This window comes from Dendrobates tinctorius, unplaced genomic scaffold (genome assembly GCF_039654945.1).
Source record: "Dendrobates tinctorius isolate UK_male_01 unplaced genomic scaffold, ASM3965494v1 ptg000164l, whole genome shotgun sequence".
Classification (NCBI taxonomy): domain Eukaryota; kingdom Metazoa; phylum Chordata; class Amphibia; order Anura; family Dendrobatidae; genus Dendrobates; species Dendrobates tinctorius.
The window spans coordinates 5,312,510-5,339,178 of record NW_027361831.1 but is presented as its reverse complement, the minus strand read 5'-3'; the positions used below and the strand labels follow the sequence as shown (position 1 = coordinate 5,339,178).

Here is a 26,669-nt window from a genome sequence, read left to right as displayed (position 1 = left end):
TAATAGACAGGACTAAATACACATGGCCTATAATTATCTGTATGTAAAGAATGAATTTAGTCCCTGTATGTGTTTCCTCCAGTTCTATCCAGTAAGAAGACAACACCAGAAGAACCTGATGTTCCTCAGGATCATCAGGTAGATGGAGAGAAGGTGACATGAGATCTCCCCTATGATGTGTAGACGGCTGTAAAGGTCTTGTGCTCAGTCTTGTTTTATCCACCACTATTATGTTTTATACTTGTGTAATGAGAACGGTGGAGATGTCAGGATTAGAGCTGATCATAGATGCGACTTCTCCATCTGTTTGTTACTTTTACAATATTTTTTTGCAGGGTGAAGATCTGACCCATATTAATACTACAGAGATATATGTGAGGGGTGATGAACAGTCTAAAGAGGAGAAAAAGACAGGGGGAAACAGGGGTAAAAAAAAAACTCCAAAACATTAGGGGAGGGCACAATACTAAGAAAAGATGAAAGATTGCCTGCGAATCAAACCAAACCGGGTCCTTTAAGGGATATAGCTTGACAAAAGGTAGACTGGTTAAGTATTCAAAAAAAGGTCATTATAAGTGCTAGCAAAGTGCCATGCAATATAACTGATGAAGGTGACCAGAAGACCCCATCTTGAAGAAGCCTTTTGGCGAAACAGCGCTCGTCGTGCGCAGGACTGGTCACAGTATCCCCTTCTGTTGCCGCATCTTACCACAGCAGTCCGCACCAACCATTTCAGGTAATTTCTGCCGACATTTCCTACATTTTGGTACAGTGTTGCTGTACACTGCGTTTTTTTGGAAAAGGCTGCAATAACGGCTGTTTATGATAGTCTTCTGGTCACCTTCATCAGTTATATTGCATGGCTCTTTGCTAGCACTTATAATGACCTTTTTTTGAATACTTAACCAGACTACCTTTTGTCAAGCTATATCCCTTAAAGAACCTGGCTTGGTTTGATTCGCAGGCAATCTTTCATCTTTTCTTACTACTGTGCCCTCCCCTAATGTTTAGGAGGTCTTTTCACCCCTGTTTTCCCCTGTCTTTTTAACCTACTTTTAATCTTGTATATTTAATTTGCTCTCTGTCACCAGTCACTTTGTACTGCTACGGCAGATTATGTGGTTTCCAGACTCTTGGAGATGAAGCATCTTCAGCCTCGGCTCTTTGTGTCTCCACACAAGGTCTTTGAACACATTTTCTATGATTTATAAATGCTTTTTCTTTTGAGTCCAAAATATAATATTTGAAAGCACAAATAAAATGGTGGAAAAATGGGCCACTTTTTTCCAACAGATATTTTTTATCCTGTTTTTTAAAAAAAGGAAATTACACTAAAATGTCTGTAATCACCTATTCTCTTCTCCCAAACCAAAATGTGGGGGTAAAATTTTCTTTACATCTATACAGAAACCTCATTATTCAGGAGCAAAAATCTCTTTTGTGTCATCAATCTCCAAGTACCAGAACGTTTGTTATTTTTCCTAACTACCAAAGTAACAATCAGCACCCTGCAGTCACATAGCGAGATGCTAATGCAACGTTTACCACCTGGATGAGACGGTCGCTATTGACCACAGTATCACAGGACTTAAACAAGCCGTGCATTTAGTATTATGGAATAGTATGTGACAATGAGAAAACGGCCTCTGCATCGTGATGTTCCAACCATCATAAATACAAAATCTTTGCTACATCTCTTTCTATGTTTTTCCTTATTGTCTCCAGTAATTGTGCTATTACCGTAGGATCCTTTATGATGTTACATTTTTCCTCCCATTCAGATTCCTACAGTTTCTGATCCTCTCAATGGAGATCTTCTATATAAGAAAATGTTTCTGATTACCCCATCAAGGATGGATAAGAACAGAGACAAGATGGCGTTGGGGATATTACACCTCACCCTAGAGATCCTCTTCCGGCTTACTGGAGAGGTGAGAGATTCTGATGATGCCACATTAAATCATTTTTATCTATGGGAATAACAGATGGACAGAACTGGAGAGGTGAGGACTCTGGAAATGTCTGTAGTGAGATTTATTAATGTGTCTCTCCATAACCAGGATTACACAGTAGTGAAGAAGACCTCTAGTGGGCGCTGTCAGGACCCTGTGTCTGAGGGATGGGAAAGACCAGTGAGTCCAATAACGGGGCCTCCACCTCACCCCCAGATACATGAGGACATCAATGACCAGAAAATCCTAGAACTCACCTACAAGATGATTGAGCTGCTGACTGGAGAGGTGACACTGCTGGGAATGCTGGGACATTATACAGTATCGCTATGAAGGGATCGGAGTGATAACTGTATCATTCTATGTGTCAGGTTCCTATAAGGTGTCAGGATGTCGCTGTCTATTTCTCCATGGAGGAGTGGAAATATTTAGGACACAAAGATCTGTACAAGGACGTCATGATGGAGGTTCCCCAGCCCCTCACATCACCAGGTAGTAGACAGGACTAAATACACACGGCCTATAATTATCTGTATGTAAAGAATGAATATAGTCCCTGTATGTGTTCCCTCCAGATCTATCCAGTAAGAGGACAACACCAGAGAGATGCCCCCGTCCTCTTCGTCCACAGGAATGTAAAGAAGAAAATCTAGATGTTCCTCAGGATCATCAGGTAGATGGAGAGAAGGTGTCATGAGATCTCCCCTATGATGTGTAGACGGCTGTGAAGGTCTTGTTCTTAGTCTTGTTTTATCCACCAGTATTATATGTTTTATACTTGTGTAATGAGAACGGTGGAGATGGCAGGATTAGAGCTGATCATAGATGTGACTTCTCCATCTGTCTGTGACTTTTACCATATTTTTTTCAGGGTGAAGATCTGACCTATATTAATACTACAGAGACATATATGAGGGGTGATGAGCGGTGTAAAGAGGAGATTAATAGATATGACTACCCAGGTGAGTAGTAACCACTAAATGCAGATAAATCACTTATACTTTTCAATCACTGGTTGTTATGATACTGGTGGAGCACGGCTGCAATCTAATGGCTGGAGAAGCATGAGCTGGGAACAGCGAGCAGTAGTTGAAGTTCTTGGAATTAGCACTAGGAATCGTAGGAACAAGAGAGTAGAGGAGTGTGGAAAGTCTGGGTAAAACAGTTCTCAGTAGCTGGAGACTGGAATTAGACTAAAGGCTAGACACATTATTCAAGCAATGTGTGAGAGTTCCATGTAGCTATAAGTAAGTCCAAAAATGTGTACTTTTATTGTTTATATATTTTTTCATACAAATATTTAATTATGGATACAATATCTTTTTTATTTATTTTTTTATATATATATTTTTACAATTATTTACAAAAAAAAGTTTTTTTGTTTTTTTTTACTTTTTTACTTGTCCCACTCTAGGACTATCATTTTTTGCAGGCTGATTGCTTGTACAGCATGGGGATGCAGCAGCTTCTCTGTGTTGTACAAACTGTCAGCTCTGCACTGCGCATGATCAAGCAACTTTCCTAGCTCTGGTGACCCGGATGTTGGGTCACAATGGCATCGATCGGGACCCAGCGTCACGCCGCGGGGTCTCTGATCCAAGGGCAGAGGGGCTGTCATCTCTCGGCTCCCGAAATGCTACGTTTGATTGCAGCATTTAGGGGGTTAACGTGCCGGGTGTCAGTTGTCAGAATTAGCTGACACCTGGCGGTGATTGCGCACGCACAGCTTGTGTGCACACATGATCACCATGATGGAATAATCCATCCCTGGTTGATAAGGTCCAGGACGCAGGGACGCATTATTATGTCACATGTCAGAAAGGGGTTAAAGATAATATGGTTTTCCTATAGGAGCCCAATCTACTGCACTCCCAGAACATGTGTAGCAAATGTGCATTTTCAGTTCCACATCTTGGACAATCTGCATTTGGACATATTCCTATTTTACCAATTCTAAAAAGAAAGCTCGGTGTTCTATATACACTATAAATAAGGTAGATCTGCGAGAGCCTCTGAGATTCACATGGGGACATTCTAGGAGTGAGTTCCAACACTTATTTCCACTGTTCTTCCATAATGGGCCCCACATCTAAGTATAGGGATATTTTGTCCTCTTGCACTGTGGATTTAGTGTATATTTCTCTATAGTGTGTACTTAATGTGGACAGCATACCTGAAGTGTCTGTAATTATTTCCCCTTCTGCTGATACTAGTTTAATTATATGTATAGACCCATTTTGCGCCTTTGCAATTTTTGCCATAAAAATTCCTGCACTTTCCCCCTCAATAAAGTATAAAATAAAAATCTAACTTTGGGACGTCATCCCCGTTAGAAGATCGGTCATGTCCCTCTGAGATGACTCCACTGCTGCCTATTCGTTTCCTATGGATTTTCTATGTACCGTAGTTAGCATCTTGCATCATGATTTCTTGCTGCGATTCCTGAGGTTTCTCCTGTGTTTTGTATTTTATTTTGCTGATTTCTCTTCTGCAAATTCCCTCAAATGAAAGCCTTAATCACATCCCACACTGCTTCCCCCCAGGGCTGTTCCCTTGTTGTTACGGAAGTATTCCAAAATACTAGATGGGAGGGACCATTTAATGGCTTGTAGCCAATAAGGATGTAGCCTGTTTGGCACGCAGTCTCCTTTTTACGTTCATGGAGAAGAAAGGTAATTATAACGCACTCAAAACCTAGCAACAGTCATAGATAAATCCAAACACGTACTCCAATAATAGCCAACAACCTCTAGCCATGCAAAAAAAGCTACCTCTGACAATGAGTGCTAACCAGGGCCCAGATTATAGAGGAGATAAGGGTGGCTTACAGTGAACAGCGGAGCCTTAACACAGGAAAGCTTCAAGCGCTCTCAACTGAGCAGATTAACCCCTGCACTGCTGAAAGAAACTTGTACCATTTAAAATGAAGGTGAAGTGCTTCTAATCAGTGCAGGAGTAGGAGAAATCAGATGCTGTGGTCTTCTGGCTTCTCGCTGTAGCGGTAAACCCTTGACAGTAGATATTTTGTAGGCACAATGTAATGGGGGCAACGCTTGTGGTTACCTGGCAAGTAAAAAATTGCTATCATAAACAGGCTTGGTGCTAGCAACTTTATTTTCCAGATCTCAGAAATTCCCCCGCTTGTCACCCTTTAACCCTTATACATAGACCTGAAGTTATACTGGGACCCCTGGGCAGAGGCCATGGAGTTAGCTGCTGTTCGGTGGTGCGAGATGGCAAGAAGAATAGTCAGGTAGTTGGAGCAGAACCAGGAAGACAGAGAAAATACAAAATCGGAAGATGCAAGAGTAGTTTGTAAAGTGGCTGGAGTCACAACAGAGTACAAATACACCTGTCCTGAGCTGAGCACAGAGGTCTGAACCAGAGGACAACAAGGCTGTATCTGACAGCTTCCGGCTTTATACCTCAGGATTTAGTAGGTTGTAGTGCTTTCCAATTGGCTGAAGCAGGGAGCTGATTACTCCAGCCAGACTACACTACAAACATGCCATTTTGTTACCCAACACATCATGCCTAGATTGTGCTCCAAGAGACATGCACACAATAAATTGTTAAGTAAGTTCTTCTCACATTAGCAATGCCATATACATAGATGCTAAATGTAGTTTGGACACACTGCAAGACTCAGAAGTCAGGGAGAGATTTGACTTTTGGAGATTGGAATTTGCTGGATTGGTTTATGGACGCCATGCTGTTTTTCAAGAACCTTTGAGTTACTAATAATATTGAAAACTCTTTTTCCATTGATAGATGATGGGCCTGAGTGGGGACTTGTTTTTTTGTGGGGTGAATAGAAGTTTTTATAGGTATTATTTTTACCTACATAACATTTTTGGTGGCTTTTTATTCCAATATTTAAAGGCAGAATAACCAAACAGTTAACACCACGCTTTACCTTTTCACTCCATGAAGCCTATTAGGCTAGGTTCACATAGCGGTAATGCAGTCCATTCAACGCATAGCGTTGACGGATTGCGTTAATGCTACTTCCTAACGTGATCGCGCTAGTGCAGAATGACGGCACATCGCTAACGCATGCCAATTATGACATGCGTTAGCGATGCGCTCGCCTATAGCAGTGTATGGGTACGTTAACGCATCCGTTACATAGCGTTAATGCTGCTATGCAGGGGTGGATTAAGGGTAGCCAGGGCCCGGGGCAGTTCAGACTCTGTGGGCCCCCCTCGTCACGTGACGGGGGTCACGAATCGTAGAGCCACACTCTACATAGAGAAGAATGGGGCCTCCAGCACCGACCTCCACCCGCAGAGCCACACTCTACATAGAGAATAATGGGGCCTCCAGCACCGACCTCCACCCGCAGAGCCGCACTCCACATAGAGAATAATGGGGCCTCCAGCACCGACCTCCACCCGCAGAGCCACACTCTACATAGAGAATAATGGGGCCTCCAGCACCGACCTCCACCCGCAGAGCCGCACTCCACATAGAGAATAATGGAGCCTCCAGCACCGACCTCCACCTGCAGAGCCGCACTCCACATAGAGAATAATGGAGCCTCCAGCACCGACCTCCACCTGCAGAGCCCCACTCCACATAGAGAATAATGGAGCCTCCAGCACCGACCTCCACCTGCAGAGCCGCACTCCACATAGAGAATAATGGAGCCTCCAGCACCGACCTCCACCTGCAGAGCCCCACTCCACATAGAGAATAATGGAGCCTCCAGCACCGACCTCCACCCGCAGAGCCGCACTCCACATAGAGAATAATGGAGCCTCCAGCACCGACCTCCACCCGCAGAGCCGCACTCCACATAGAGAATAATGGAGCCTCCAGCACCGACCTCCACCCGCAGAGCCCCACTCCACATAGAGAATAATGGAGCCTCCAGCACCGACCTCCACCCGCAGAGCCACACTCCACATAGAGAATAATGGGGCCTCCAGCACTGACCTCCACCCGCAGAGCCGCACTCCACATAGAGAATAATGGGGCCTCCAGCACCGACCTCCACCCGCAGAGCCCCACTCCACATAGAGAATAATGGGGCCTCCAGCACCGACCTCCACCCGCAGAGCCCCACTCCACATAGAGAATAATGGAGCCTCCAGCACCGACCTCCACCCGCAGAGCCACACTCCACATAGAGAATAATGGAGCCTCCAGCACTGACCTCCACCCGCAGAGCCGCACTCCACATAGAGAATAATGGGGCCTCCAGCACCGACCTCCACCCACAGAGCCGCACTCCACATAGAGAATAATGGGGCCTCCAGCACCGACCTCCACCCGCAGAGCCGCACTCCACATAGAGAATAATGGGGCCTCCAGCACCGACCTCCACCCGCAGAGCCGCACTCCACATAGAGAATAATGGAGCCTCCAGCACCGACCTCCACCTGCAGAGCCGCACTCCACATAGAGAATAATGGAGCCTCCAGCACCGACCTCCACCTGCAGAGCCCCACTCCACATAGAGAATAATGGAGCCTCCAGCACCGACCTCCACCTGCAGAGCCGCACTCCACATAGAGAATAATGGAGCCTCCAGCACCGACCTCCACCTGCAGAGCCCCACTCCACATAGAGAATAATGGAGCCTCCAGCACCGACCTCCACCCGCAGAGCCGCACTCCACATAGAGAATAATGGAGCCTCCAGCACCGACCTCCACCCGCAGAGCCGCACTCCACATAGAGAATAATGGAGCCTCCAGCACCGACCTCCACCCGCAGAGCCCCACTCCACATAGAGAATAATGGAGCCTCCAGCACCGACCTCCACCCGCAGAGCCGCACTCCACATAGAGAATAATGGGGCCTCCAGCACTGACCTCCACCCGCAGAGCCGCACTCCACATAGAGAATAATGGGGCCTCCAGCACCGACCTCCACCCGCAGAGCCCCACTCCACATAGAGAATAATGGGGCCTCCAGCACCGACCTCCACCCGCAGAGCCCCACTCCACATAGAGAATAATGGAGCCTCCAGCACCGACCTCCACCCGCAGAGCCGCACTCCACATAGAGAATAATGGGGCCTCCAGCACTGACCTCCACCCGCAGAGCCGCACTCCACATAGAGAATAATGGGGCCTCCAGCACCGACCTCCACCCGCAGAGCCCCACTCCACATAGAGAATAATGGGGCCTCCAGCACCGACCTCCACCCGCAGAGCCCCACTCCACATAGAGAATAATGGGGCCTCCAGCACCGACCTCCACCCGCAGAGCCGCACTCCACATAAAGAATAATGGGGCCTCCAGCACCGACCTCCACCCGCAGAGCCGCACTCCACATAGAGAATAATGGAGCCTCCAGCACCGACCTCCACCCGCAGAGCCGCACTCCACATAGAGAATAATGGGGCCTCCAGCACCGACCTCCACCCGCAGAGCCACACTCCACATAGAGAATAATGGAGCCTCCAGCACCGACCTCCACCCGCAGAGCCACACTCCACATAGAGAATAATGGGGCCTCCAGCACTGACCTCCACCCGCAGAGCCCCACTCCACATAGAGAATAATGGGGCCTCCAGCACCGACCTCCACCCGCAGAGCCGCACTCCACATAAAGAATAATGGGGCCTCCAGCACCGACCTCCACCCGCAGAGCCGCACTCCACATAGAGAATAATGGAGCCTCCAGCACCGACCTCCACCCGCAGAGCCGCACTCCACATAGAGAATAATGGGGCCTCCAGCACCGACCTCCACCCGCAGAGCCACACTCCACATAGAGAATAATGGAGCCTCCAGCACCGACCTCCACCCGCAGAGCCACACTCCACATAGAGAATAATGGGGCCTCCAGCACCGACCTCCACCCGCAGAGCCGCACTCCACATAGAGAATAATGGGGCCTCCAGCACCGACCTCCACCCGCAGAGCCGCACTCCACATAGAGAATAATGGAGCCTCCAGCACCGACCTCCACCCGCAGAGCCGCACTCCACATAGAGAATAATGGAGCCTCCAGCACCGACCTCCACCCGCAGAGCCGCACTCCACATAGAGAATAATGGGGCCTCCAGCACCGACCTCCACCCACAGAGCCGCACTCCACATAGAGAATAATGGGGCCTCCAGCACCGACCTCCACCCACAGAGCCGCACTCCACATAGAGAATAATGGGGCCTCCAGCACCGACCTCCACCCGCAGAGCCGCACTCCACATAGAGAATAATGGGGCCTCCAGCACCGACCTCCACCCGCAGAGCCGCACTCCACATAGAGAATAATGGGGCCTCCAGCACCGACCTCCACCCGCAGAGCCGCACTCCACATAGAGAATAATGGAGCCTCCAGCACCAACCTCCACCCGCAGAGCCCCACTCCACATAGAGAATAATGGAGCCTCCAGCACCGACCTCCACCCGCAGAGCCACACTCCACATAGAGAATAATGGAGCCTCCAGCACTGACCTCCACCCGCAGAGCCGCACTCCACATAGAGAATAATGGGGCCTCCAGCACCGACCTCCACCCGCAGAGCCGCACTCCACATAGAGAATAATGGGGCCTCCAGCACCGACCTCCACCCGCAGAGCCGCACTCCACATAGAGAATAATGGAGCCTCCAGCACCGACCTCCACCCGCAGAGCCGCACTCCACATAGAGAATAATGGGGCCTCCAGCACCGACCTCCACCCGCAGAGCCACACTCCACATAGAGAATAATGGAGCCTCCAGCACTGACCTCCACCCGCAGAGCCGCACTCCACATAGAGAATAATGGGGCCTCCAGCACCGACCTCCACCCGCAGAGCCGCACTCCACATAGAGAATAATGGGGCCTCCAGCACCAACCTCCACCCGCACTCCACATAGAGAATAATGGGGCCTCCAGCACCGGCCTCCACCCGCAGAGCCGCACTCCACATAGAGAATAATGGAGCCTCCAGCACCGACCTCCACCCACAGAGCCGCACTCCACATAGAGAATAATGGGGCCTCCAGCACCGACCTCCACCCGCAGAGCCGCACTCCACATAGAGAATAATGGGGCCTCCAGCACCGACCTCCACCCGCAGAGCCGCACTCCACATAGAGAATAATGGAGCCTCCAGCACCGACCTCCACCCGCAGAGCCGCACTCCACATAGAGAATAATGGGGCCTCCAGCACCGACCTCCACCCGCAGAGCCGCACTCCACATACATGGCTGCTCTCAGTGCTGTGCGCACAGGACCTGTGATGAGGTCACAGGAGGGGAGGAGACAGGGGTCACATGATCGGGGGCCCTGACACCTTACCTCCTGTGATCTCATCACAAGCCTTTGCACGCTACCAGCAGCATCAGCGTTCACGCTACTTGTAGATGCTGCTGGTAGCAGAGCACATAATGCCGCCCCCACGGTCACTCACTTTTAGGTGGGGAGAAGATGGAGTGCCATTGCAGCAGCCAGCAGGAATGTGGTGGGGGCCCCCTTAGAAGCTCTTGTGGTGGGGGCCCCGGGGCTGAAGCCCCGCCTGCCCTGCCTATAATCCGGCCCTGCGCGGTGGCGGATTATAATGGGGCAATTTACTGGCCTGGGCTGTGGGCCCCTTAACCCCACTGGGCCCGGGGCAACTGCCCAAATTGACCTCATTATAATCCGCCACTGCTGCTATGTAATGGATGCATTAAACGCACCCCCTAATGCAGTATGAACCCAGCCTTAGACTGTCTTCTGTCATTGTATTAGTGAATAATTCAATGGACATTTTAATTAGAAATGTTCAAAAATATAAATTTGAAGGATATTTTATTAAAAATAATAATTGGTTTCATTTTTGGCAGATGACTGTACCAGGAGATCAGAGGGACAACTGACATCATCAGTTTTTAAATCGGATGATCCTGAGTCTACACAGGATACAACTGAAGAGAATGCCATTACTGCAGTTATAGCATCATCCCTACACAGCAAAGATCTATCACCTGATCCTTTGAAACAGATCCTATCTTTTAATTCATTACTGGCTAGTAAGAACAATAAAAGTCATAAAAGAGGCCTTAAAAAACAAACTGCTCTTAAAGCAAAGAAGATATTTTCACATTCAGAACAGGGAAATAGTTTTTTCCTCAAAACGTCTTTTGCTAAACATCAAAACATTCACACAGAGGAGAAGAGATTTTCTTGTTCCAAGTGTGGGAGATATTTTAGCCTGAAGTCAGATCTTATTAGGCATGAGAAGATTCACACTGGGGAGAAGCCACATTCGTGTTCAGAATGTGGGAGATCTTTTATCCGAAAATCTGTTCTTGTTACACACCAGAGAACTCACACAGGGGAGAAGCCATTTTCATGTTCAGAATGTGGGAAATGTTATACATATAAATCCAATCTTACTGCACACCACAGAACTCACACAGGGGAGAAACAATATTTATGTTCAGAATGTGGAAAATATTTTGGCCGGAAGTCGACTCTTGTTAAGCACCAAAGAATTCACACAGGGGAGAAACCTTTTTTATGTTCAGAATGTGGGAGATCTTTTATCCGGAAATCTGTTCTTGTTAAGCACATGAGAACTCACACAGGGGAGAAGCCTTTTCAATTTTCAGAATGTGGGAAAGGTTATACAGATAAACCATGTTTTGTTAAGCACCAGAGAAGTCACACAGTGGAGAAGCCTTTTTCATGTTCAGAATGTGGGAGAAGATTTACAGATAAATCATATCTTATCTCACATCAGAGAATTCACACAGGGGAGAAACAATATTTATGTTCAGAATGCGGAAAATATTTTCATAGTAAAACGACTCTTGTAAAGCACCAAAGGATTCACACAGGGGAGAAGCCTTTTTTATGTTCAGACTGTGGGAAATCTTTTAACTGGAAATGTGTTCTTGTTACGCACCAGAGAATTCACACAGGAGAGAAGCCATTTCCATGCTCAGAATGTGAGCAATCTTTTAACCGGAAATATGTTCTAACAACGCACAACGCACCAGAGAATTCACACAGGGGAGAAACCATTTTCATGTTTAGAATGTGGGAGATCTTTTATCCAGAAATCTCTTCTTGTTAGGCACCAGAGAACTCACACAGGGGAGAAGCCTTTTTCATGTTCAGAATGTGGGAAAAGTTTTGCAGATAAATCATGTTTTTTTAAACACCAGAGAAGTCACAAACAGGAGAAGCCTATTTCATGTTCATAATGCAAGAAAATTTTGACCAAGAATGGTACTGTCTTTAACATCAAAAATACAACATGGGGAGAAGCCATTATCATACCTAGAATGTGAGAAATTATTTACCTGAAAATCGTATTTCGATAACTATCAAAAATAACTTTCACAGGGTGAATTATACATTTATACAAATTGTAGAAAAAACATATAATAGGCTGAACAAGAAAGGGAAATTACTTTAGAACTTACCATATTCCACTTTCCAAGCTCCCAAAACCAAGAAATTGACAAGAAAGTTCTGAGTTACCAATCCTTTGGAGATAAAGCATCTTCAGTCTCTGCTCCTTATGTATCGACACAAGGTCTTTGAACACATTTGCCATGATTTTAAATGCTTTTTTTTTATCCAAACTGTAGTATTTGAGAACACAAATAAAATAGTGGGGAAATGAGCCACTTTTTTCAGATTTTTTTAGCATGATTTTTTTAAAGAAAAATTTATTACAATAAAATGTTCCTAATCACCTTTTCTCTTCTCTCAAACCATAATGGGGGGATAAAATTATCTAAACAGATGCCTCATGCACAGAAATATTAGGTATACAGCAACATCACTTATTATATACAGAAGAATAGCGCTTGCTCTTCAGTTCTATATACAATGACATATAGATCACACAAGGTCCTCATACTTAGGCCGTTTCCATTATACTCATACTCTATTCATAGAATATCAGTGAGTCTCCTTATACCGAGTAGGGAAGCTCCGGAACAAAGACCTCATCTTGCACTGACACGCAGGAGACTAGGCCCTAAAGTATCCAGCCACGGGGCCCAAATTCTCTCATTTTGGGCTCTAGCATTTCTTGTAGAATAAATCCCTTTCTCATACAGTCCTGTAGTAGTGACTTTGTTATCACATTTTGTAGGAGGGTTCATGTGAATCCACCTAAATGTTATCAATTTATGTGCAAGAAACAATAAACGTCCTACCGCAGTTTTACCGTGTGTCCAGTGTCAGTTCTTCTACATTCCCTAATAAAAACCTTGTTGTCGCTGGCTAAACCTGCTGCTCATGATTATACAAATGTAATAACTTTACTCCCAAAATTATTTATATTCCCGCTTTATGTGTATAAGATCAGCAGCACTTCGGACCTTTGGGCTCTGTACATATGCCGACCTTGTGGAGAAACAGAGGGGTCATATATCCTAACCGATTCATGATGCATATCCATCGATTGTCAGTGGAGGACCCAATATTCATTTCCCAGTTACCCATACTAATTATTTCTCGTTCCTGTCATTGGGAGACACAGACCAATGGTACACTCTGCTGCCACCTGGAGGTTGACACTATTATTGCATTTAAATAACATTGGCTCCTCCCCAGCAGACTATACCTCGCCTGCGGGAGCCAGGCTTCCTCAGTTTATTGTAGTGTCAGTTCTAGCAGTTTAGGCCAGATCTGTCTCAGACCTGTCTTAGGTTATGTGCTGTCCACTTTGCTTTTATTTTTAAAATGGATGTCTGTGGGTAACAGAGTGTAATTGAGAACTGCGTCACCCACATAGTGACTGTAATTGTTCAGTCCTTATCCTCTCTCATCCCTGTGGCCGGACTAAAGTACCTTGACAGTCGGTGGACAGGTATTGGGGCAGAGGTCCAACAAGATCTTGCCCGCCGCCAAAAAGATGCGTGTGAATAGAGCAGAAGTTAAAAGGATCCAGAGCTTCAGGACCGGTAAGTATAACCCTGTCATGAGCCTGTCTCTCCCCCAAATCCCCCCCATCCTGGTCCCCACTGCTTCCCCGCTTCTATGTTGTTTTTTGGGGACGGTCCTTGTTCAGAGGCCTGGTGCTGCTGCTGGCTGTCCCGCTTGCCCATCTGCTCCCCTCAAGCATAGTTGGTCTGGGTTAGACTGGCGGTGGGCGGGAGTGGGGCCTTGCTGCACGGCTGCCTGGGTTCCTGCGGGCTTGGCTCAACTCTTTGTGGGCTGGGCAGTAGCTGGCGGTATGGCAGGTCTGGCTTTACGGGCAGAAATGGGTCATGTGTGGGTGTGGCCATAGGTGCACTCGGCCATACAGCTGATGTGATATTTCAGCTAATCATCGCTCTGGATGTTTCCAGCCATTTGTTGGCCAAGTTACCTCCGGCCTATCGGCGTGGCCAGTAGAGACAGTGGACAGATAATCCCTGGTATTTTGTATTAGGGTAGAGGTGATGTCAGCAGAAGAGATGTATGATTGGGTGTTATTAGCATAGAGATGATAATGGAAACCAAATCTGCTGATGGTTTGTCCAATAGGGGCGGTGTATAGAGAGAAAAGGAGGGAGCCTAGGACTGATCCTAGAGGAACGCCGATAGTAACAGGAAGAGGAGAAGAGTAAGAGCTGGCAAAAGATACAGTGAGGGAGCAGTTAGAGGAGGTAGGAGTGGTACCAGGAGTGAGCGCTGTCTGATTGAGGGGAGCATAGTGAGGAGGAGCTGGTGATCCACAGTGTCAAATGCTGCAGAGACGTGCACTCTGTACATGTCGTACAAACACAGCTCTGCCCCGTACATGTCGTACACATGCAGCTCCACTCTGTACGCCTTGTACACACACTGCTCTGCTCCGTACACACGTGGCTCCGCTCCGTACACCTCGTACATACAGCTCCGCTCCGTACACCCCGTACACACACGGCTCCGCTCCGTACACCTCGTACACACACGGCTCCGCTCCGTACACCTCGTACACACACGGCTCCGCTCCGTACACCTCGTACACACACGGCTCCGCTCCGTACACCTCGTACACACACGGCTCCGCTCCGTACACCTCATACACACGGCTCTGCTCCGTACACCTCGTACACACACGGCTCCGCTCCGTACACCTCGTACACACACGGCTCCGCTCCGTACACCCCGTACACACACGGCTCCGCTCCGTACACCTCGTACACACACGGCTCCGCTCCGTACACCTCGTACACACACGGCTCCGCTCCGTACACCTCGTACACACACGGCTCCGCTCCGTACACCTCGTACACACACGGCTCCGCTCCGTACACCTCGTACACACACGGCTCCGCTCCGTACACCTCGTACACACACGGCTCCGCTCCGTACACCCCGTACACACACGGCTCCGCTCCGTTCACCTCGTACACACACGGCTCCGCTCCGTACACCTCGTACACACAGCTCCGCTCCGTACACCTCGTAGACACCCGGCTCCGCTCCGTACACCTCGTACACACGCGGCTCCGCTCCGTACACCTTGTACACACGCAGCTCCGCTCCGTACACCTCGTACACACACCTGGCTCTGCTCCGTACACCTCGTACACACGGCTCTGCTCTGTACATCTCGAACACACACGGCTCCGCTCCGTACACCTCGTACACACACGGCTCTGCTCCGTACACCTCGTACACACACGGCTCCGCTCCGTACACCTCGTACACACACGGCTCCGCTCCGTACACCCCGTACACACACGGCTCCGCTCCGTTCACCTCGTACACACACGGCTCTGCTCCGTACACCTCGTACACACAGCTCCGCTCCGTACACCTCGTAGACACCCGGCTCCGCTCCGTACACCTCGTACACACGCGGCTCCGCTCCGTACACCTTGTACACACGCAGCTCCGCTCCGTACACCTCGTACACACACCTGGCTCTGCTCCGTACACCTCGTACACACGGCTCTGCTCTGTACATCTCGAACACACACGGCTCCGCTCCGTACACCTCGTACACACACGGCTCTGCTCCGTACACCTCGTACACACACGGCTCCGCTCCGTACACCTCGTACACACACGGCTCCGCTCCGTACACCTCGTGCACACACGGCTCCGCTCCGTACACCTCGTAGACACCCGGCTCTGCTCCGTACACCTCGTACACACGCGGCTCCGCTCCGTACACCTCGTACACACACGGCTCTGCTACATCCACCCTGTAAACCCCTCCTGACCCCACACAGAAACTTCCCCTCATCCAGCACCATGACAACCAGCACAGCAGAGTCCTGCATACACTGAGGCCCCTGATCATGTGACCCCTGACTCCTCCCCTCCTGTGACCTCATCCCAGGTCCTGTGCACACAGAGCAGCCATATATGTGGAGTGCGGCTCTGCAGGTGGAGGTAGGTGCTGGAGATTCCCCATTACTGGGCACAAGGGGCAGTAACCCCTTCATTACTGGGCACAGGGGGCAGTAACCCCTTCATTATTGGGCACAGGAGGCAGTAACCCCTCCATTACTGGGCACAGGAGGCAGTAACCCCTCCATTACTGGGCACAGGGGGCGGTAACCCCTCCATTACTGGGCACAGGGGGCGGTAACCCCTCCATTACTGGGCACAGGGGGCGGTAACCCCTTCATTATTGGGCACAGGGGGCGGTAACCCCCCCATTACTGGGCACAGGGGGCGGTAACCCCCCCATTACTGGGCACAGGGGGCGGTAACCCCTCCATTACTGGGCACAGGGGGCGGTAACCCCTCCATTACTGGGCACAGGGGGCGGTAACCCCTCCATTACTGGGCACAGGGGGCGGTAACCCCTTCATTACTGGGCACAGGGGGCGGTAACCCCTCCATTACTGGGCACAGGGGGCAGTAACCCCTCCATTACTGGGCTCAGGGGGCAGTAACCCCTCCATTACTGGGCACAGGGGGCAGTAACCCCTCCATTACTGGGCTCAGGGGGCAGTAACCCCTCCATTACTGGGCACAGGGGGCAGTAACCCCTCCATTACTGGGCACAGGGGGCGGTAACCCCTCCATTCCTGGGCACAGGGGGCGGTAACCCCCCCATTACTGGGCACAGGGGGCGGTAACCCCCCCATTACTGGGCACAGGGGGTGGTAACCCCCCCATTACTGGGCACAGGGGGCGGTAACCCCTCCATTACTGGGCACAGGGGGCAGTAACCCCTCCATTACTGGGCACAGGGGGCAGTAACCCCTCCATTACTGGGCACAGGGGGCGGTAACCTCTCCATTACTGGGCACAGGGGGCAGTAACCCCTCCATTACTGGGCACAGGGGGCAGTAACATTATATAATGCACTGATAACTGTTAATAACATATATCTGGTGAGCAGGAGACAAACGGCCGCTCCTCTGTTATCTCTCAGTAATAAATGTACAATTACTGTGATAACTATTATTATTATTTATCGGCCTTCAGCTCGATCTGGAGCCGTGATGACTTGATGGATGAATGATCTGTAGGAAGAGGAGAGGGGGATATTGATCTCACTGCACCTTGCAGTCCATTGCTGGGCGTTGAATTCCATGTGTAAGGTGCCGGCCCCGTTGGTGAAGTTCAACCTAAGGCCGGAGTCACACTAGCGATTAAAACGGTCGAATGCAATGCGATAAAAAATCGCATTGCATTCGAACCCATGTTATTCTATGGGGCAGCTCACATCATGCGATTTTTTTTTTATCGCATCCGATCCTCGGATCGAGACAATCGCAGCATGCTGCGATTGTCACCGATTTTCGGATCGGATTCCCCAATGCAAGTCTATGGATGCGATAAAAAAACGCATGGAAAAGGCACCAAACGTGTGACTTGCGATTAAATCGCACAACTTCTCCAGGTCTACAGGATAGGGCATCAGGCATTGGATGTCAATTTGATGCTTAGATGCGATTAAAATTGGTTCCTTGCCGGAAAATGGGATGACAGACGGATATCTGGCCAAGAATTCTTTGTGCGATTTCGTACCGTTAAAATGGGACCGATTTTTTTAATGGTTGTGTGTGACTCCAGCCTTATATTGAAAGTGTGAGGAGGAAAGAAATCGTCACATTCATCCAACAATAGATGAAATATATCAAAAATTTATTGTAAAATCTTTACAAACATGGATTCCAAAGCTTTCTAAAACACCTGACGCGTTTTGGGCGTCTAAGCAGCCTTAGTCATAGGATGCCAGAAACGCGTCAGGTCTTTTGATATCTTTGGAATCCATGTTTGTAAAGATTTTACAATAAATTTTTGATATATTTCATCTATTGTTGGATTGTTTTCCTTCTCCCAATTTCACAATCTTTCGGAAGATTTACCTTGTACGCGCCTAGATCGGTCCACCAGGGACTTCTCCACCGTTATGTTGATGGTATCGAGCCGTTGGGATGATACAACCATATTTACTAGAGAACAAATTTACTGCCACGTGATGGACAGGAAAAAACAAAGGAAAGGAAAGCTAAAAATAAAGCAAACACACATCCATGGCAAGAGATATACATCTGGAGGGAACCAAGTGCCGAAGGATGTCTAGCACAAATACTGTGACAGGGCACAGTTTGTTGACCCATAAGTGTATCTCCAGCATGCTATGTGCTGAAGGGGTTAATCAGCCATGATAAGGGACTGGGTTTTTGGTGAGTAGGTGAGAGATGGGCAGGATGACTACTCACCATATCTATACCTCAAGGATGTGGCTGAGGAGTTAAATGTTCAGCCTCTGTTTTTTATTCTCTGTGTTGTATGTTTGGAGAAGAAAGTCTCTAGACGTGGCTCCAGGAGGAGCTGAGGACATTGAGTGTTCCATGCGGGTGAATCTCGCAGAAAAAAAGGACTCTATCGGACTTTATCTTTTTGTTTTGTCTTTAAGCCAGAAAGGCCATCTTTATTTTATTCAACCCTGCTACGGTTTATGCTGTGTTCTAATAAACCAGCAGGTGAACCCTCTAAGCTACAGACTACAATGCGCCATAAAGCAAACAAACCATCATAAATTAAAAAGGGGGGAAGCCAGCGCTGCTTCTGGTCAGAACGCAATACATAAAGTGCATATGCACATATTGATTTCTAACTGTACTTTAAAATGAGACATTTAGCAAACAATTGATCAATTCTTTGAGCCACCCCGCCACGTCACGGCATTCTCACATGGGGCAGTCCTACTCTACGTTTTTTACATTCGCTGTGCCATTACGGCCTCCTAAATGTATTAAAAGCTAGACTATATCAAATACCAAATATTCCTGAAGCGTTTCTGAATCACTCCCATGGCACCAGAAAGGCGAGTGCAGATAAAGGCTGACCAGGTCCGGACCTCAGATCTGACCTCCACCCTGCCAAACCAGCAACCACAGATGAAGGGTGAAACAGGCCCTTGCAAATTTTAAAGCACTTTGTATTTTCTTTCTGTTTTCCTAGTACGTTGAATGGTAAAATGGATAGTGTCATTTTAAAAAACTGGGCTTTTCTTCCCTTGACTCCACTTTGAACTGATCGCTGCTTTGAACTTTTCTAACAGATCAAAGCAGCACTCTGCAAGAGGGAATAAAACATTACTTTGCCTTTCTGGGCACAGTCCAGAATTGCAGGTTACACAGGTTTATAAACAGTAACAATAGTGAGTGATGAAAAATGTGTAGTGGCCGTCTCAAGGTACCGCAGCGCTGCCCTCATTCAAAGTGAAGGAGAACTACTCAGCAGTGACCGTCATAAGCGCTGCACAGGAGGAGAGTCCACAGCTGCCAACTCTCTTCCCTGTACAGCACCTGCCGTCCCTAAATCCTGATGATCAATTCTATTATATCAACAATTCATTGATTTTAAGCTTACCTTTGCAGTCTTCTCTTCTGTTCAGCAGGGGGGCTTCAAGCTCATGCGTGCTTATCACACACTCAAACTGAGCCACTCACACTGCCCTTTCGAGACACAGCAGTGGGATTGATCTTTAGGGAAGAAATGCAGAATATTAGATATATTTTAGCATGGAATGCAAGCAGATTCCACGCTGAAATCCACTTCTACATTTCAAAGTATGAATATCTCTAATGTCTAGCCACAGTCACACAAATGTGATAACACTGTATCTGGATGCTGACGACTTCTGAATTCTGGGCTGGCTTGGAGATGGCTGGTTTGGGAAGCTGGCTGGCTTGTGGACAGCACCTGGCAAGAATGGCAGGCTAGAAGGCTTCACTGTGAACTGAAAAAGTATAAATATTTGCTGCAACTCCACATTTGACAAAAAATATATTTAAAAAATTGTTGGCCGTCCAGGTGCTGAGATTGCTAACAACCACCAAACTAGTAACAGGTACATCCATCATCCCCATCATTGCCCTCTCCCCATCACTCCCATCGTTGCCCACTCCCATCATTGCCTTCTCCATCACTCCCATCAACCCCATCATTGCCTTCTCCATCCTACCCATTATTGCCTTTTCCATCACTCCCATCATCGCCTTCTCCATCACTCCCATCATCCCCATTATTGCCTTCTCCATCACTCCTATCATCCCCCTCATTGCCTTCTCCATCCCTCCCATAATTGCCTTCTTCATCACTTCCATCATTGCCTTCTCCGTCACTCCCATCATCCCATCATTGCCTTCTCCATCATCCCCATCATTGCCTTCTCCATCATCCCCATCATTGCCTTCTCCATCCCTCCCATAATTGCCTTCTCCATCACTCCCATCATCCCCATCATTTCCTTCTCCATCACTCCCATCATCTCCATCATTGCCTTCTCCATCACTCCCATCATCCCTATCATTGCCTTCTCCATCCCTCCCATCATTTCCTTCTCCATCACTCCCATCATCCCTATCATTGCCTTCTCCATCACTCCCATCATTGCCCTTCCCGATCACTCCCATCATTGCCTTTTCCACACACACCTCTCTGCTCCTCTCCACGTGCTCGGCAGCTTCCTCCCGCACTTCCTCCTCTCCTGCCAGCTTCCTCTCACTGGTAAACAGCGGCACAGAGCTGAATGATGATGTCATCCAGCCGCGCCGCTGAATGCCATGTGAGGAAGGACGGAGCACTTACTTACAGGTTAGGGCCGGCGATGCCCGTGCCAGCAGAAAGGGCTCCGCTTGCCCTCTCTGGCACGCGTGCCATAGGTTCACCATCGCTGGCCTATGAGGATAGAAATGTACAAAAGTTACAGCTTTTGGAAGAAGAGAGAAAAAGCGCAAAAATAAAAAATCGCTATATTGGGAAGCGGTGAAAGAGTATGTAGGTCACGTAATGCAATTGCGCTGCATTTTTTGCTTCGACTTTTCAAAATTTATTCAGAAAATCACGATAAAATGCAGTGATAAACAATAAATTAAAACCAACACCAAAAAATAACTGCAATGCAATATGGTGTATGGCTTTACCGTCATCCTATTCAGCATGTGTAGGGAGGATGAACTGACGGATAGATCTGCCTGTAGTAAGAGGCAGAGGGGAAGCGCAGTGTAGGTACAAAAGCGCTGAGATTAAGAGAAAAAGGTGCCGTGTTGTAGTTTGACCATTAGAGGGCAGTGGGGAGTGTAGGAGTTTGACTGTGTAACTGCCATTGGTCGAATTAACTGTCAAGTGATAGTGGGCAGAGCCACCAGGACTGGGAGTATAAGAGGTTGAGGGAAGGTTCTGGAAAGTCCAGTCAGCCAGGGGAGCTCACTAGTAAGGAGGTTCTGCTGTAGAGGGAGAGACGGAAGAAAGCCACCAGAGAGAAACTGACAGTTGACACGGTAACGGGGGGTGGCCCAGAGGACATTAGCCACAGACGGAGACGGTCTGGGGGTACCAATGGGACGGTGTACTGGGAATGGTGAAGCACTGTGGTGGATTGGCCTAGGGCAGCCACAGTGAGAAGAGCCACAAAGGATGCCACAACGGTAAAAATAAGAATTGAAGGTACCCAGGTCTGTGAACAAAAGGACTGTGAAATTCCTGTGTTGCATGGTGGTGGTCGTCAGAGAGGCGGCCAATAAAAACGGACCTGTTGAATATAATCCTTGTCTCAGTCTCGTGTCTGTCGGCGGCAAGAACTGGGTCACCCCCCATTCCTGTAGGATCGCTCTCTCACCCTACCTACACATGCAGTATGCTACATCACACCATTGTCAACATTCAGGTATACGGCACAGAACTTTAGACAGGAAATGTGGGAAGAGGTATACTTTACTCTAGGCACTAAAACATTATTTCAATATGATATAACCTGCTCTTTTCATTACCAAAACGACCCGCAAAGTAGGTCAGGTGGTAAGAAATGTCCAATAAACTCACGGGTATAGATGAGCAAACCCGAACCTTTGTTCAAGGTTCGTGCCAGACAGTTAGTCCAGTGCTAAACGCCGAACACAGACTTCTTCCGGGCCAGAACCCGAATTTCCACGGGTCCACTCATCCCTACTCACAAGCTTACTCTCTGCCAAGACATATTTCCCATCAAGACCACATTGACTGATAGGATAATTCATTAGAGAGACCTCTTGTTAAAGGGAATTTGTCAGCAAAAGTTCCCCTCCAAATTTTTAATATATTGAAAGACTCACAGCCATTCTTTTAGCCAGCCGGTCCAGAAAAATTGCCGTTTGAATCAATATGCTCTCCCCAAACCTGTGTCACACCAGCTCTATTCCCCGCTCATCTGCTTACAGATTCCCTATCAATAAAACATTTGAAAACGGTTTAAAAAACATCCACTTATGCTTCATTAACTCATCCGTGTCCTATTGCTGTCCGTCGTTTTCTTGGACAGCACACTGACCCATGAAGTTTCAGTGCAGCAACGTTCACACATTCAGTATTTGGTCAGTATTTCACATCAGTATTTCTTAGCCAAAACCAGGAGAGGAACAATCGGAGGAAAAGTATAGTAGAAACACGTCACCACTTCTGTATTTGTCACCGACTCCTGGTTTTGCTTACACATACTGATATAAAATACTGAATGTGTGAACGTGGCCCGAGCCACATGAAAAGGTTTTAAGAACGGGTTTGTGTTTCTGGTCAAGAAGACTCGGAGCATATCCTATTTTCATCAGTTCTGCGATTAGACTTGTTTGTTAAAGTCCATGGGGAACTGTGAGATATGGATGAAACTTGGAAGACATACTTTGTACCTTAGAGTTCCATCCTAGTTTAGTTTTTAATTGATACATTTGTTAAGAGTCAATGGATAAAAAAGTTCAGAAAGTCTTCCTTCTTCAGTGGGAAAAAAACGTGAAAAAAAATAGTGTCATTTGGATGTCCAGTCATACTGCCGTAGTTAAAAGGCAGACAGTGAAAGAACAGTTAAGGTTTATCTTTTTGCTGTTGATGTTCTTTTCCCTGCACCTATCTTCTGTTTCTTTTTAGGAAGTAGACATAATATTTTCTAACAGTACATATTGTGGTGTACTGACCACTGTGTCCGCTAGAGGGCGCTGTTTGGGTGTCCCAGGACGAACGGATAGCCTTGTTCAGAGTGGTAACAGGAGCAGGGTGCTAAAGGATCCTTATGTATCTCAAGGTGGGTGGCCTTGGGATGGAGGCTTGCTTATGTGCTGATCAGCAGAGCTGATCTTTCGTTCCAATGTGTCAGGGAGAAGTCTCCAGGTAGCTAGTTAGACGGACGGTACCAGTTACCTACAAACCCACCCAGGGGGTGTGTTTAAGAACTCTATTGTAAAGTGTGTATGAGTGGTTGGTTGAAGGACCTGTGATGAGGTCATAGCCATGTGACCCGGTGGGCGTTGCTACGGACCATATAAGGTGGCCAGGGTAGGTCAGATGAAGTGAATGCTGGGACCTGGTTGGTCTGTTTTGGAAGGTCCCGTCTGAGAGAGATGCGGCTGTCTTTCTGACAGCAAGTGAACGCTGTGTTTAATGGCTGCACGTGCCTGATAGTTCCCTGGAGGGAATGGACGTCTGCAGCGTGGTGAAGCGGCCATGAGGTAAACCCAGAGAGGGGATATATCTGTGAGGCTGAAGAGCCTGCGTATGGACATGGCACAACCTGTGTGGCCACAGGGATAACAGAGTGAAGCTCTGTGATGGACTCTATGCTGTTAATATGAACTTTATGTTGCTGGTCTTGGTTTATGATGCCTAAATAAACCGCATGGACTGTGATTGTTTTTATGGAAAACCTGTGCCGAATGTGATTTATTGGCTGCCAAGCGAGTATCCCCTACCTGAATGACATCGCTACCTTACAATATTTAATCCTTTATTTTGTAATTTGTGGTTTACTTTGCATGCTTTAAGATCTTTTCCTATTTCAGCACACATTTCCTTCTGCAAGTAGTTTTCAATCTGCTCAGCTGTTCTTTAAGCAGCATAGATCCTAGTTAGAATTGTTTGGTCTGTGGCTAGGGCTATCTTAGCTCACATAGGAATCACGGGGGGTGGGCAGGATCTCTTGTCAGTACAGGAACCAGCATGGTCAAGTGCAGTTTTTAGTTTTACATATTTTGCTGAGTGAGTCTTTATAAAGACTTTTTTTTTTAGAAATGAATGGTGGGCAACCATTGATGAATGAACCATTGAGTCATTCATCCAGTATTTCAGGCTAGATATACAGTACATCCATATACAGTGGGTACGGAAAGTATTCAGACCCCTTAAAATTTTTCACTTTGTTTCATTGCAGCCATTTGGTAAATTCAAAAAAGTTCATTTTTTCCTCATTAATGTACACTCTACACCCCATCTTGACTGAAAAAAAAAACAGAAATGTAGAAATTTTTGCAAACTTATTAAAAAAGAAAAATTGAAATATCACATGGACATATGTATTGTGGTGTAGTGACCACTGTGTCCGCTAGGGGGCTCTGTGTGGGTGTCCCAGGACAGGCGTATAAACCTTTACAGTGTCCTAATAGGAGTAGGATGCTGAATGATCGTAATGTATCTCAAGGTGGGTGGCCTTGGGATGAAGGCTTGATTATGTGCTGATCAGCAGAGCTGATCTTTCGTTCCAGTGTGTCAGGGAGAAGCCTTCAGGTGGTTGGTGAGACGGTGAGACGGGTGGGATCAATCACCTACAAATCCACCCAGTGGCGTGTGTCTAGAACGCCATAGTAAAGTGTATGTGTGTGAATGCTTGTAGGACCACCTAGAGTCCGAGCTTTCGGCAGCCAAGGCCCTGAGACAAACGGCCGAGCACAGGGTGGAAGAGCTCGAGAAAGAAGTCTTGGAGCTCAGAGGTCACCTATCAACGTGGCAAAGTCTGAACAACACCCTAATGGAAGAGGTGAAAGTGCTCAAAGAAACTGTAAGAGGCCTTCTGCGGGAGAAGTGGGACGAAGACTCACAGCGGCCGGTCCCGAGTGCTAACAAGACGGAAATGCCAGTACCCATCTTGGCAAAGGGTTGTGAAGAGGCTAAATCTCATGAAGCGTTGGAGCCAAGAGCTGAAGAAGTCAGTCACCCGGTCGGGTCAACTGTAGTGAGGGAAGTGTCCGTGGTAAAGCCAGAGCCTTCTGTCCAGGAAGTAAGCAAGACCACAGCCTTCAAGTCTGTGATTGATGTACCAGAAGACATGCAAGAAGCCTGCACTGAAGAAGGTGTGCATGAGGTTTTTAAAAAGGCCGTCAAAACGTGTAAGGTGCACTGGGCACCTGAGACTCGGCATTTGGTGATAATATCAGCCAGGGAAGACACAGCAAACCGGGTACCTGTCCTGAAAGAGATGCATTTGCAATGTCTCCACGCCAAACAACTGGTCAGGCGGAGTAATATGAAAGATGCTCGACGCCTAGAGTTAGCAAGGGAGGCTATGGATAGGCTGGGTTTGCGGAAAGATGTAATTCCGGTACCCAAAGGTCTGACTGGGAGAATCATTGGAAGACTCGGGAAGGTAATGCAAGATCTTGTAAATATCTCCGGTGTGGTGAGGGTGAGGATCCCTCTTGATGATGAAGATCAGGTATCCAGTAAAGAGGCCATGGTTCCCATCATGGTGGTTGGCTCCATGGAAAGCCTGAGAAACTTTCGGATGCTCTTGGAGTATCGAGTGGTGTAACTGCAAGAGATTGAACAGTTGAGGCTGGACTGACTGTGGATCAATAAATAGGTACGGAACACCAGGTGGCGGCCGCCTTCAACCCAAGATGTAAGGACCCTATGGTTTCCTCCAAGAAGTGACATGGCAGGTGTCTGAAAACTAACAGCAAGGCAAGGACACCAGAAGTCTGCGAGTGGCAATTCGACTGGCAGGGCAAAACTGAGAAACCATAGCTCTGAGGAGATGTTCAATGGGTCAGACTTAGACCGGACAGTTAGCGTAGCTGTTAGGGAGACGTATGACCGCACCATCTGGGAGAGCCGGTCGGCAAACGGAACAGACAGAGAAAAGATGGAAATTAAACAGTGTCTGATGACGCAGACAGACTTTGACGGAAAGGCCAAAGCCCAAGGCCGATATTCTGACTGCTGGGGGCGGGCGGTGGCCTAACGGCGATATGAAGCCGTATGACACATGGGTAATGTGTGTTCAACCCCACAAGTTTGAACAGAGGGGGAAGGTATGTGGTGTAGTGACCACTGTGTCCGCTGGGGGGTGCTGTGTGGGTGTCCCAGGATAGGCGTATAAGCATTTCCAGTGTACTAATAGAAGTAGGATGCTGAATGATCGTAATGTATCTCAAGGTAGGTGGCCTTGGGATGAAGGCTTGATTATGTGCTGGTCAGCAGAGCTGATCTTTCGTTCCAATGTGTCAGGGAGAAGCCTTCAGGTGGTTGGTGAGACGGGTGGGATCAGTCACGTACAAATCCACCCAGGGGCGTGTGTCTACAACGCCATAGTAAAGTGTATGTGTGTGAATGCTTGTAGGACCTGTGATGAGGTCATAGAAT

General features: G+C 47.9%; 1 protein-coding gene and 1 pseudogene across 4 annotated transcripts in view; both read left to right on the top strand.

The window, feature by feature from the left end:
- Positions 1–2,388: 2,388 nt before the first annotated feature.
- Positions 2,389–26,669, top strand: part of LOC141052930 (uncharacterized) — a 69,548-nt gene continuing 45,267 nt past the window's right edge. For 2 of the 4 annotated variants that reach the window (XR_012220928.1, XM_073550251.1), the window contains exon 1: positions 16,082–16,211. Coding sequence is in view for 3 of the 4 variants with exons in the window: in XM_073550251.1 (XP_073406352.1) it covers positions 16,185–16,211 (27 nt within the window). In the remaining variant the exon portion in view is untranslated. Of the gene's footprint in view, positions 2,445–16,081; positions 16,212–26,669 lie in introns of those variants that run through there. The other 2 variants (XM_073550252.1, XM_073550253.1) reach the window with 2 other exon arrangements.
- Positions 3,017–12,106, top strand: LOC141052973 (uncharacterized; annotated as a pseudogene).